The 13936-nt window shown below is 51.2% G+C and overlaps 1 protein-coding gene across 9 annotated transcripts in view; it reads left to right on the forward strand.

Annotated features, from left to right (window-relative positions):
- Positions 1 to 13936, forward strand: part of ZNF516 (zinc finger protein 516) — a 110233-nt gene that overhangs the window by 37334 nt on the left and 58963 nt on the right. For 8 of the 9 annotated variants that reach the window (XR_013831325.1, XM_079942725.1, XM_079942728.1 and 5 more), the window contains exon 2: positions 8816 to 10748. Coding sequence is in view for 8 of the 9 variants with exons in the window: in XM_079942725.1 (XP_079798851.1) it covers positions 8990 to 10748 (1759 nt within the window). In the remaining variant the exon portion in view is untranslated. Of the gene's footprint in view, positions 1 to 7856; positions 7883 to 8815; positions 10749 to 13936 lie in introns of those variants that run through there. The other variant, XM_079942727.1, reaches the window with a different exon arrangement.

A 13936-nucleotide genomic window follows, 5' to 3' on the forward strand; every position in this document is an offset into this window, starting at 1 on the left:
TTAATCTGGGGCAGATTGGCGAGTGGGGAGAGGAACTCCTCATTGTTGTGGAATTTCTCCCCATTTGTTCACAGAATGGGCTTTTTGTCTCCGCAGTAGATAAGCTTGTGCAGGATGTTAATGGTGCATTTTAATTCATGGCTCATAAGACCACAGTGTCACTGGGAAGGCCCGTTGCATTGTCTGCTGGAGGACAGACGGGCAGTATGTGAAACTGACGGCAGCACCCACGGGCCCTGCAGCCTCACTGCCTCACGGCCGCCCTCAGGAGGTCACTTCTTAAATTTTATGACCTGCCTTCTGGGGCCAGAATATCCTGTAAATACCTTGCGCCTTCCGCCTGCCCTGAGCTGTTTTCTTTGTAAGGGCGTCTTCCCCACAGCACCGATTCCCCACATTTCCCGAATTCTCCTGTTTCCCCCCTACCCGGGACAGTGGCCCCCCTGTGGGCTCAGCTCAGCCCCCATCCCTCTGACTCCCGGAAGCCCCCCTCTCCCCCGGTGACCAAGGGAGAGAGAAGGAGAGAGACCACAGGGCGTCAGGGAAGCTGAACTATCTCTTAGTATCGTGACGTGGTTAATTAATGAGCTAGAATTGAAGAGACATATTTGACAAACAGCACGCGCATCAGGCTTTGCTTCTGTCGACAGAAGGGCAGCAGACCCAGTGTGGGAAACGCCCCTTCCAGCTTTCCTGCAGCCCCTCGTGCCCCGCTGAGGTCTGCAGTCTCATCTGGGTGCCTTTAAAGAAACTTGCACAGTTGTTTTGTTATGCAGATTACTCTAAATATTAGAGGTTATTTCAAAAAAAATCAGCCTTCTGATTCCCTTTCCAGGACATGACTTCGACAGAACTGAATTCGATGGTTTTGAGGGAATCAGTACAAAACCGTTTGGCTTTTGCTTTGTGTTGGTTTACTCTACAGAGCAGAAAATGCCAAGATTTCCTGTACAGTCAGAGCGATGCTTACTGTGTAAAAATACAGGATGCTACCTTTTCCCCCTGACAACGCCACATTTAGTTGGTCAGAAAATGATCGTTTAAACTGGGGAAGATAAACGCCGGCAGCCTTACTGGAGTTTTGCCCTGGGGCGCGATGGGAGGATCTCCCCGAGCACTGGAGTTTTGCCCTGGGGCGCGATGGGAGGCTCTCCCCCAGCACCCACGTCTTCATGGCTGCTTCATTTTGGCTGCGATGGCTGGCTTTGCAGTGTCTGCACCAAGGCTGGGCCCCATGGAGCTCTGGGGAGATCCCTTGAATGTCCCCGGGGCAAGCCTCTGAAACACCAGCAAGCAACCTCTTAAAATACTGCTTTCATGTGGACCGTTTCATATCATTCAGATGATTTTTCTTTCTTTGACTTTCAAATACTAGAATTTAACAAAAGGTAATTTTCCCAAAGTGCATTCCTTAGAGACTTTTGAGCTTCCTGGGGGCCTGGAGAGGGGGAGGGGAGGGGAGGGATGGGGATGGGGGAGGGCCAACCGGGCTGCCCCAGAGCAGCTCTGCTTCCCATCGTGCTACTTACTGGAATTGCAAGTGGGAGTTATTTTTTAACTTCTTCTGTGAAAAACATTCCAAACCCATAAAAATGGAAAGAGTAACTAATGAACGTCTGTACACCCACCATCTAGCCCTAGCAGTTGTCAGCATTATGATATATCTGCCTTCTCCTCTCTTTTGTAAACCACCGCTAAAATATTTCATTACACATCTCCAAAAACTAAGAAAGTCTCCTGTGTTACAGACCTAACGAAAGTAATAGTAATTCTCAAATATGGTCTAATACCCAGTCTATATTAAAGCTGACTTTGTCTGGAGTCTCGGGCTGGGACAGGTTTGAACTTGTGTGCTGTGGATGACGATAGCTGTTCGTGGAATACTTTGTCATTGTATTAGACAACTTCTGTGGTGAACCTTTAGGGCCCAGTGAATACATACGGGTTACTATTTAGCCATTTCTAACATAGCTTCCTAAACTCTTATTTCCTCCTTTTGAGTTTATTAAACCAAACAGTGTCACTGCGAGTGACTAGGTATCTTTGGGTACTGCACTGACGTCTCATTCATTTATTTAGCAATTATTAATTTATAATAATACCTACCATATATTGGCCATTTGCTGTGTGCTCAACATTGCACCTTGCACGCATTACTTTAAATCTCACAAAAATACTGTAATATAGTTCTCATTACCATCATTTACATTTTACATTTTTAAATTTATTATTATTTTTTGTGGTACGCGGGCTTCTCACTGCTGTGGCCTCTCCCGTTGCGGAGCACAGGCTCCGGACGCGCAGGCTCAGCGGCCATGGCTCACGGGCCCAGCCGCTCCGCGGCACGTGGGATCCTCCCGGACCGGGGCACGGACCCACGACCCCTTCATCGGCAGGCGGACTCCCAAACACTGCGCCACCAGGGAGGTCCCATCATTTACATTTTTAAAATGAAGAAATGGACTGGGAAACTGAGAGGTTGAGACACTTGCTCCCAGTCACACAGCTGATCCCAGGGAGTGGCAGAACCGAGTTTGGATCTCAGGTAGCCTGACCTCGGAGCTCACGGTCTGGACCACCCCTCATGGTGCCGCTCCCTGCTTGGCCCTGCGCTGGTGTCAGGACTCAGTGGTACTTGGTGGGTCTGCCTTCACAGAGTAGGATGCCTCACACACGAGTGACCAGTTAAAGAAGCGGTAATAGAAGCATGTCCAGGCATGAGCTGGGACAGGGCCAAGGCTGGGGCATGGGGACCGTGCCTGACCCGGTCACAGGGCCAAGGGGGTCAGGAAGGGTCTCTTAGAAAGGCCACACCTGAGAAGGTGGACGGCGGGTGGGACCCGCATACCTGAGGGTTCCAAGGTGGGAGTGAACGCACGTCCAGCTGGGGTGCGGGGCAGGTGCACAGCCATTGGCTGGGGGCCCAGGGACCCCAGCAGCACAGGGGTTCAGGGCCTTAGAAGCCCCCTCGGGGGAGTTCGGGCCTCACCTTCAGGGTGTGCGAAGCCTCTGAAGGGTTGAAGTCTCAAGGTCGCCCAGCTCTGCATTTGGGAAGATGATCTGGGTTTGAGATGAAGGGGAGCGTGTGGATTCAAGTGTGAATGGAGGTCCAGCCCACAGGATGATGGGGTTACCCCTGGGTGTGGGTGAAAGGGTTGGGGGTTGCTCTAAAGGCTAGTTGGGCCCACACCCACCTGGGTTTCCCTGGGGAGACCCGGCCACCCTTGGCCAGGGCAGGTCATCGCTTCCCTCCGTGCTCTGCTGCTGTCCTCTGTGTGGTTACGTGTTTCTTTCTGACGCCTGGGTCCCTCGAAGCCAAGACTGTTGCTTAGTTATCCGAGCCCTTAGGCCTCATGAGTGGCCTGGCGCCCAGTAGCTCTCAGAGATTGTGATGAAACCCTCGTTAACTCGCCCCACGACCGGGCCCTGGGGCTTCCACCGTGGGAGCCGTCACGGGAGGGCGTGCGGGACAATGATGGACTGTGGTCCCACGTGGGTTCTTACAGATCTGACAGCTTCGTCACAGGGCTTTTCCTTCTGGTGTGTGTCCTGGATCCCAGCCCTGCAGGGCTTGTTCTGAAAGGAGTTACTGTCGGCAGGTGGAGTTAACCGGGTCCTTGGAGCTGTTTCACAAGGTCACCAGGGATGCTGCAGGAAGGGACTTTTCTGCCTTCTGTTAGGTCCAAGACTCAGTTCCCAGGTCCTCACTTACAGAAGTGATTTATTTGTTGAAACCTTTACCCGCAGATTAAATGTTTCCCAAATCCAGTGAGTGTCAGCAGTCTTGAGAAAGTCAACTTTTTTCATTTGTGCTGTGCAGGCATGAAAACAAAGAATCAAAAAGGAAGAATCTCTCTAGGTGTGGCAGTGCCCTTACATATGTGCATTTAGACCTGGTGCCTTATTTATTTATGCCCTCATGTGTTGATGTCTTAAAGTTTAGCTGCATATTTTATTTTCAAAAAGTTTATATTTTGCCCTCTTAAACCCCTCCCCCATCTCCATGATAATGCATTTTATGTTATGAATGCAGATTTATATTTTCTGTAATAAACATCTTACTTTTTCCTGTTGTTATAATTGTTATCATAAAATGATATAGGCAATATATATAAATATTTATGTAATATGAAATTACCTAAATTTTTCAAAAAGAAACTTACTTCCAAAATTATGGAAGGCATTTTACAAAAGTAGCTTCAAACTGTTTGTCACGTCCCTATGAGACACACACACACACACACACACACACACACACAGAGGGAGAGATGCATTGGAAATCTATTTTAAAACCCTAATCCGCAAGCCATTTTTATGCCTAAACAATTAAATTACAGGCTTGTCTGGCAAGTTCCCAATTACAGCCTTGGAAAAAGTTTGTAATATAATAACAAGAAAACTGTGGTTCATTATGGGCAAGATATGATTCAAATGGGGCTGTGCTCTATGTGTGTATATACATGGGTCGTATGCCAGCTGAAACACACGTGTGGATTTTCTCTCCCCTCTACTTCCTAATGTTTGTGTTGCCAGAGACTTTCTTTAATCGCTCTGGTCTGAGTAAAAAGCTAGCATTTACTTACACGTTTTGTGAGGCTAGTTATCTTTAGGTTAACGTGTTTCAGGAGAAGTTGGAACACCAAGTCTCACTCGACGTGCGTCTGCCTGTGAGAATAAAATGGGGACAGCTCGGTACCGGAATGCATTTGGCTCAAACCAGGTAGTGTGACACTTCATCGCGGGGCAGTGTTTGGATGACCACCTCTCGCCACCAGAGACCCCTCCGGGCTCACAGAGGCTGGTGGGCTTTTTTTTTTTTTTTTTTAAAGGATAGCAGAGTCAGTGCTGTGGATTTTGGGGCTAATAAAGTTCCCCTAAGTCTTCTAACCGGGGCGGCTGCCCTGCTGCATTTTCGCATTGGAAGTTCTGATGACACCATCCTTGTTCTTTTGGGGAAAAGGGCTTTTGTCTACAGCTGAAAAGAATCATCACGAAGATCTGTTGATTTGGCCACTGACTAAGGAAAGCCAGTTGTGGGGAATTCCTTTTTGACTGTTTCTCTAAAGGTTTGCAAGAAACTTTGCCAGTCGACTGTGGGCTTCAGGAAGGGGGCCACTTAGTGGCCTCTTTCAAGTGGAGCCGGTTGTGTTGATGTTATGATTTCCTTAAGATAATGGTGTTTTGAGTTTAAGTGGTCATTACCCTTATGGTATTGTTCCATTTTCCCCCTCCAAATATTTTTAAGTTCTTGAAAAATACATCTCCTGTCATCCTCACAGAGAATGACAGCAGGGCTCAGGGTTGAAAGATGGGGGTGGGCAGAGAAGTGGGGAAAAAAAGAGAAAGAAGAGCTGGTTGTGCTGATTCGTGGGCACCCTGAAGGCCGTTGCTTGAGAATTTTCCTATAAATTGCAGGGCTCTGCTGCCTTTGTGAACTTTTAAGCAAGTTTTGCAGGAAGCCCAAATAAGAAATGAAAAGTATATTGTCTAGTGTTCGGGTTTCTTGAGGGGAAGTGTCTAGGCTTTGGCTGGGGGTTTGGGGGTGTTGGGGAATCAGAAATTTTACACATCAAGGCTGTCATGAGGATATGGGATGTGGATTTCTCTAGTAGCAAAGATGGCAGCGCTAAGCCTTTTTAAATGTGCAGAAGAGACTGAGGTCCCCCATGGGAAGAAGGGGGGCTGTGCTCACATCTCATCCTCTTTGCACTTTGCTCTGGGCTCGTTCAGCCGGGCTGCTACCTGGTAGTAGAAGCGAGGCCCCGTCGGGCAGGTGTTTTATTGTCCGTGGACTGTTCGCTCTGCACTGTGACTGGGGGTCTGAGTGGCACTTGGAGGAGGTGCCTTGCAAGGGGTTTTGGTGTCACACGGCTCCCTCATGTCCTTTCCTGACTCTCGGCACCTGACAGGTGAGGGCACGCCTGGGTGTGAAGGACACCTTCTGAAATTCACACGCTGGCAAAAGGGGGACGGGACTCCCGGGCTGGGCTCTGCGCCACACCTGGACGGCACGCAGGTGGGGTCTCTGTGCGGATCCCCAGCGCAGCTTCTTGGCTTCCAGAGCCCTTAACTTTCTACGGCTCCCAGCAGCACACCACATGGCAGGGAGAGTAGCAGAGAAGGAAGGGAAACCCACACAGAGTGCGTGCCGTTTTGTGATTTGAACAACTCTTCTCTCTTGACAATTTCATTTTATTTCCAGGAGCAATTTGTAGGTTGCCTTTTATGAACCTTAGCTAGCTGAGCATTCATGCTCCGGGAATCTTGTCTTCCTGGCGGGGTTTCGGATGTTTAATTCCCGTGAACTGGAGAAGTTCTGACATTTAACATCCTTTATGAACCAAGTTAGTGGTCCAGTGAAGTCTGTCACATTACTTAAGAGACACCAATTTCTGGTGTTGTAGTTGTTTTTTCCTCTGTAAATGTATTCTAGACGGTTCTTTAAACTCGGAAGATTTTTGTACCCAGATGAGGTCACTACGTTAAATGTAAATAGTATGTTTCATTTATATTTTTATATATCAACTTCAACATTTGGGGGACTGAAATAAGCCCTGGGATGGCCCGGGATGCATGCAAATCATTTGTCTTATAAAATCATCATGAATAATATGCAGGTCGTCTAAGACCAAAACAGCTTGAAAAAACAAATTAGCTTAAATTGTCATGAAGAAGTCTTCTTGTTCACCTCATTTGTTTATCCAAGTTTAGGGGAGATTTTGTTTATTTATTTTATTGGGAGTTTCCCGTCTCACTTCTCTCTCCCTCTCTCCTGGGGTGTGGGAGTGGCTCTGTACCCCTCGGTGTAAAGAGTAAGGAATATCTGTGAGCAGCTGCGCTTCCTGCTGCTTTCCAGAGTTTGTTGCTCAGACTGAGTTGGTTTCTTTAGGTGCCTGGGAAACTTGCTAGCATGAGGCTTTCTCGAAAGAAGTTTGAGAATACATCATCTAAATGAGATTTCTGCCTCTGGCGTGGGTCTCTGGGAGGAGGCATTTGGAGAACAGGAGTTGTGTTGTTTTTTCAGAAGGCGTCTGTCCCTCGTGGTGAGTGGAGGAATAGAGTGTCATCTATTGGAACCCCTGGGGATGTTTGGGTGACACCCTCCCGCCCCCTGCCTTCCACCCTCAGCATTCTTCTCTGAGTCTGCTCCGGGGAAAACATGGCAGGTCGGACCACCCAGAGCAAACAACGCGTTGCTGCCTGGCCTCCTCTCTGAATAAACGATGTGCGTTGTACACTGCTTGACAACCAGAAACACATAGCTTCTTCACATTTTGTTGCTTTTCAAACATGAGTTCTTAGTGTGCATGAGGTTGAAACTTTGTAAAAAATGTGGCTTCCTTTCTACATGTTATAGCTTTTTTAAAAAAGAACATCTGTCCATCTGGGTGCCTCTCTGTGCAAGTCTGGAGCCCCCAGGAGGGAGACCCTCAGAATCATTAACTCAGTTACTTCTGTTTAGAGATAAGAAGGATAAACAGACTGGGCCCCAGGGGCCTGTGTGCCCGGCTGTTCTCCCCAATGCCCCACCCCTGCTTGCTTTTTTAAAAAAAATTTTCACTGAAGTATAGTTGAATTACAGTGTTGTGTTAATCACTGCTGTACAGCAAAGTGACTCAGTTATACATAAATATACCCATCAAAATACAGTTCAGAAAGACACTCTACCTCTCACATCCCTTCTGGACTGTTTTCTTTATTCTCCGTATCGCTGAGTCAGATGGAAAGTCCTGAGATAGCTGCTTGTCAGTGTGTACCGTCTTGGGCCTGTTTGGCGTTTACAGGCATCTGGGCTGGCTTCCCTGCAGCCCAGATCGTGGCCCTACCCGTGCCCGGCACAGCGCTGGGCAACCCCGTCCACTTCCCCTTCGCCTGTGCACAGGTGAGGGAGGCGCCCAGGCGTCTGGAGGAGCAGCCCCGGCCCCTCATTCTCCAGGGGGTGGATAAGCATGAGAGCGACAGTGACCCCACAGTGTGACCCCTGCTCCTGCTGGGCTCAGACCCCGCCTCCCATGTGAGGACCTGCCGGGGTCGGGAGGGTGTCTGCACTGGGGTGGGACTCGGCCCTGCGGCCAGTGCAGGAGAGAAGGGACAGGACCAGGTCGGGAAGGGCACGGTGAGGCCAGCCGAGGGGTTTGGGCTTTATGTTGTGGTGGCAACGGCCCGGTGGTCACACACCCCTGGGAGTGGTGTCCGTCGGGGCGGCCACCGTGGGCCGCCAGGTGCTGGAGCAGCAGCTCAGGCCCAGCTCTGGAAGGACCGCAGGGTTCTGCTCCTGTCCTTCGTTGCCTCTCTTTCACTAAATCATCTGTGCTTCACCAAGATACAAAGATGCATTTGTAAAGCGCCTTTTCCGGCTGTGAACGCCCTCCTCGCAGCTCACGTGTCCTGCACGTGCCCCCGCGTTTTGCCATCCTCCGCCTGGCCTGGGTCTCTGTCCTTCATTCTCAGACGCGCTCCTGTCCCGTCGCCCATGTTCCGCACACTCCCACGAAGTCCCTCACCACAGTCTTTCCTTAAACACTGGATATCTTTGATAAAAAATTATTCTAGTGTGCAGTCATTTACAATGATTTATTTTAATGATTTAGCACACAATTATTATCAGTCATTAATTGTTTAATTACTGATTTTTTAAAGGGAAGCAGCTGCTCGTACGTCTGTTTAAACTTTCGTGGGTGCTTCCTTCCTTTAATTTGGACGGGATTGGTTTTCTGAAGGAGGAGCGTGCAGATCGCGGTCCGAGGATGTTACCGGGCCCCTATTTATGAGGGGAAACCTGGTTCCTAAGATCTCCGTGTCTTTTCTGTTCCAGGTGCTTGCTGCCCTCTGCCATGCTCTCCAGGTAAGACATGCCCCTCCGCGGGGCAGGCGGACTTCTGCAGCCGGCAAGCGGGAGGCTCGCCTGAACATGGAGAGATAAGACGCAGGCCCACGTGACCGAGCGCCGTGCCCCGCCCCCCCGGCCGGGCGAGCCCTCGTCGTCGAGATGGACCGCCCCCGAGAGGCCGAGACGGAGCTGAGAAGGGGCCCCAGCCCACCCAGGGCCAGCAGGAGCCCCGAGGCGGACGGCGACAAGGCGCTGAGCCACAGCTGCTGCATCTGCGGCAAGAGCTTCCCCTTCCAGAGCTCCTTGTCCCAGCACATGCGCAAGCATACAGGCGAGAAGCCCTACAAGTGTCCCTACTGCGACCACCGGGCTTCCCAGAAGGGCAACCTGAAGATCCACATCCGCGGCCACCGCACGGGGACTCTGATCCAGGGCCACGAGCCCGAGGCGGGCGAGACGCGCGTGTCCGAGGGCCTGGACGGCTGCGCCAGCCCCACGAAGAGCACCTCGGCCTGCAACAGGATCCTGAACGGCGCCACCCAGATGGACAGCGGCAAGATCCTGCTGAGGAGCAGCAAGAAGGAGGCGGAGGGGGCGGCGTGCGCGGCGGAGGAGGCCAAGGCGGCGGGGGCGGGGCAGTGCTCCTTCTGCAAGAGCAAGTTCGAGCGCAGGAAGGACCTGGAGCAGCACGTGCACCAGGCGCACAAGCCCTTCAAGTGCCGGCTGTGCAGCTACGTGACCCTGCGGGAGGAGTCCCTGCTCAGCCACATTGAGAAGGACCACATCACGGCCCAGGGGCCCCGCGGCGACGCCTTCGCAGAGAACGGCAAGCCTGAGCTGCCCCCCGGCGAGTTCCCCTGCGAGGTGTGCGGCCAGGCCTTCAGCCAGACCTGGTTCCTGAAGGCACACATGAAGAAGCACAGGGGCTCCTTCGACCATGGCTGCCACATCTGCGGCCGGAGATTCAAGGAGCCGTGGTTCCTGAAAAACCACATGAAGGCGCACGGCCCGAAGGCGGGAAGCAAGAACAGGCCCCGCGGCGAGCTGGACCCCATCGCCACCATCAACAACGTGGTGCAGGAGGAGGGGATTGTGGCCGGCCTGAGCCTCTACGAAGTCTGCACCAAGTGCGGGAACCTGTTTACGAACCTGGACAGCTTGAACGCGCACAACGCCATCCACCGCCGGGTGGAGGCCGGCCGGCCGCGGGCCCCGGTCGGGGAGGGCCCGGCGCCCGGCCCCGCCGACTCCCAGCAGCTCTTCCTTCAGTGCCTGAACCTGCGTCCGGCGGCCGGCGCGCCCGCCCGCGGGCAGGCCGGGCGGCGCGTGGCCGAGCTGGACCCGGTCAACAGCTACCAGGCCTGGCAGCTGGCCACGCGGGGCAGGGTGGCCGAGCCGGCCGAGTACCTCAAGTACGCGGCGTGGGACGAGGCGCTGGCTGGGGACGTGGCCTTCGACAAGGAGCGGCGCGAGTTCATCCTGGTGAGCCAGGAGAAGCGCAAGCGCGAGCCCGAGCCCGGCGCGCAGGGGCCCCCGCGCAAGAGGGCGGGAGCGCCCGGGGACCCCGCGCCCGGGCCCCCGGACCCCCGGCCGGCCGCGCGCCCCAGCCGTCGCGCCGCCGCCCCCGCCGGCCACGGCAAGTCGTCGGAGTGCTTCGAGTGCGGCAAGATCTTCCGCACGTACCACCAGATGGTGTTGCACTCGCGGGTGCACCGCCGCGCGCGCCGCGACCGTGACCGTGACGGCCCCGGGGACCGCGCGCCTCGCGCCCGCTGCGGCTCGCTCAGCGAGGGCGACTCGGCCTCGCAGCCCAGCAGCCCCGGCTCGGCCTGCGCCGCCGCCGACTCCCCGGGCTCCGGCCTGGCCGACGAGGCCGCCTACGAGAGCGGAGAGGAGGGGGCGGCCCACCCTGCACCAGGTGAGCGCGTGCGCCTGGGTGGTCCAGGCGCGGGTAAGGTGGGCTCGGGTGGTCCCGGTCCCGGTAGCCCTGTGCCTGGGTCGCCTTTGCCCAGGTATCCCACGTCCAGCTGGCTTGGGCTCAGGTAGCCCTGTGTTTGGGTCGCCCCGTAGCTACGTGGCCCAGGTCCAGGAAGCCCTTGCCCGGGTAGCTCACGCTCAGGTGGTCCAGGCTCAGGGAGCTCTGTGCCCGATGGCTCTGAGCCGGGGAAGTCCAGGCCCAGTAGACCGCTGCCGGGTGGCCCAGGCCAGGTGGTCCTGGTTCGCCCATCAGCCATGCCCAGGTAGTTGAGGCTCAGGTAGTCCTGTCCCCGGGTGACCCAGGTCCAGCTAACCCTTGCTCAGGATCTCATGGTCAGGGAATCTGGGCTCAATTAGCCCTGCCGCCAGGTGACCCGGCTCCCTGGTTTCCCAAGGCCCACATAGTCTTGGTGCTCAGGTAGCCTCCTACGTAGGTGGCCCTACAGCCAGGTAACCCTGTGCTTGGTGCCTTTTCCCAGGCGTCCCAGGCTCTGGTAGACTTGTACTCAGGAAGTCTGCGCCCAGTGTCAGTTCCACTTGAGGCTCCCGTTTGATGACTGCCCATAGTGTTTGCATAAATTCACACCTTTGGCTATGTAGGTGATGGTCTCTCTGGGGCATCAGACATTTCTGAACAAAGAACAGGTGATGGACCCCCTCCAAGATGTGCCCTTCTCTCCTCGCCGTCAGCTGGGCACACGTGCTTTCCTTGCCCCTCTCCTTGCACCAGACAGCCGAGTGAAAGAGGAACTTCGGATTGTGTGCAGTCATAATTAATCTTCTCAGATTCAAGTAACCCTATGGGTTTAGAGATGGCTAATTGGAACCAGATTACGTTCCAAACTGCAGCATGTAAATATTTAAAGATGCTTGGCCAACTTTATTTTCATCATTTTCCTATTTTTTTTTCGTCTTATTTTGAACTTTTATTATCTTTCTAAGATGTTTTATAAAAGGATATATGTAGTTTTGCTTGATAATTTATCTTCAAGTGAGACATCCCATAGGTAAATCAGTGTTTTAGTTCAACATTAAAGTTTATAGAGTTTAATCCATCCTTTCCTATTTTTTAAAAGAAAATTTTAAACATTTTGATATTTTCTTCATAATTTTTTTGTTTTGGGTAATTCTTTTAAGTGTAAGGTGATGTTTCAGTTACAGACTTGTAACTTTCTCTGTCTAGCCAGGAATGGTTTTCTCTTCTCCCTGAAAATTGGTTAATGGATGTTGCTTTTACTGAAAGGTCAGAGGCAATAGCTATCCGAGTGCTTCAGCTGGGCTTTTTATATTCTGTAGTGAGGAAGACTGCCCCTGTGCATGTCTTAAAAAACTCCACAAACATATGTCATCTTTCCCTTCTTAAAGATTTAGCCAGTTGTCCTGAACAGAGTTTAATTATTCCAGGTCTATACAACGTTTTGTGTGAGCATCTGATACACTTAAGTATATGTGGAGTCAGTAAAAGTGTAGAAAAAAGTTGTTTCTTTGCTCCTATAAGGGCAATCAGTCTATGCTGAATCTGCACATGTGTGTATGTAGGTAAATGAAAATAACACGTTTTTAAAAATAATTTTAATTTATTTTTGGCTACGTTGGGTCTTCGCTGCTGCTCACGGGCTTTCTCTAGTTGTGGCTCGCGGGCTCTAGCGCGCAGGCTCAGTAGCTGTGGCGCACGGGCTTAGTTGCTCCGCGGCATGTGGATCTTCCTGGATCAGGGCTTGAATCTCTGTCCCCTGCATTGGCAGGTGGATTCTTAACCACTGCACCACCCTTTTTTTATTAATTTATTTATTTTTGGCTGCGTTGGGTCTTCGTTGCTGCTCACGGGCTTTCTCTAGTTGCGGCGAGCGGGGGCTCGTATCTTGCATTTCGTTTCTTAGTTGTTTACCTGTGGGAAAGGAGCAGTGCAATATACCGTTCTCTGCAAATGCGGTGCTAGTTCTGTGAGCTTTTCTGGGTTCTTCTAGCAGCTTGTCACGTAAGATGTGGGGAACCCAACTGTGACCCCCTGGGTGGCATTTTGGAAGATTAATTTTTGTTTTTCCTTTTAAAAAATGTTGACAACTATGGATTTTACTGGTCACATTCCAGTTGTACTATGGCTACTTTTTGGAGGACATTGGAAATATTAAAGCTGCCAATGATTGTTTTCCTACTTTGAGGACAAATATTTTTAATATTTGGAAAAGCTGTCCTTGCCCTCATCTATCATGATGGCAGGTAAATGGTTAGTAATAAGCTAATTCAGTAGTGCTTCTAATGTCACTGTGTGGGAAAGATCAAATTACGTTCACTGTAAGTTGGCATTTACTCTTTCTGTTCCTTCTCAGGTTCATTAAATTTTAGAGATTATCATTTACTTTTTAATGAGATTGTATCTCTTTTCTCTGTATTAATCAACTTTTTGAGAAATGTGAGATCTCAGGTGATTCCATAACAAGATTATATATGGTGTGGGTGTAACGAGTTGACAACAGAATATTGTAGCTTATTGAGAGACTAGAAAAAGAAATTTATGGCATGACAGTGGCATAAAATGTTGAAGAACATTGTAGGTCTGCACGGGTCACTTTTTGTAGCCCCAAAGGACAGTAGCTTTCCTCCTAAAAACACAAACGTTATATCGTGGCAGGCCTTTAGTGCTCTAGCTGGCATTAAATCGCTGCTTCATGGATGCCCCGTAAGGAGAGAGATGTGTTATACGGATTTAATACTCACAGAGCAGTCTCGTTAGCAGGGATGGGCGAGGCCTTGGAAGCAGTTACTTTGCAAGAGCAAATGGGTACGTTGAATCCTCTATTTTGATCTGCAGTGAGCCTTGCTCTCGTTAAAAAATGCATTCAGCTTTGGAAAATACTTGCCTTTCTTGTCACTAAAAGATGATTTAGATCTTTAAACAGTGACATGACTCTAATAAATTCTCAGAACCTTGGTGGGATGACCGGTTAAAATGACGAGAGGAAACATGTAGAAATTGAGGGACGGAATTCTCAGAGGAATGAGTCCCGCTACTTCTAGTAGCAAAGTTGACCTTAGAGTTCAGATCGTTGTGCCCCTTCCAGTAAATCCCCCATTGTGCCATAGTTTCCCCACAGATTTTTTGACGTCCAGGCGTGGGTTTGAATGCCG

The sequence above is a fragment of the Stenella coeruleoalba genome (genome assembly GCF_951394435.1).
Source record: "Stenella coeruleoalba genome assembly, chromosome: 14".
Classification (NCBI taxonomy): Eukaryota; Metazoa; Chordata; class Mammalia; order Artiodactyla; family Delphinidae; genus Stenella; species Stenella coeruleoalba.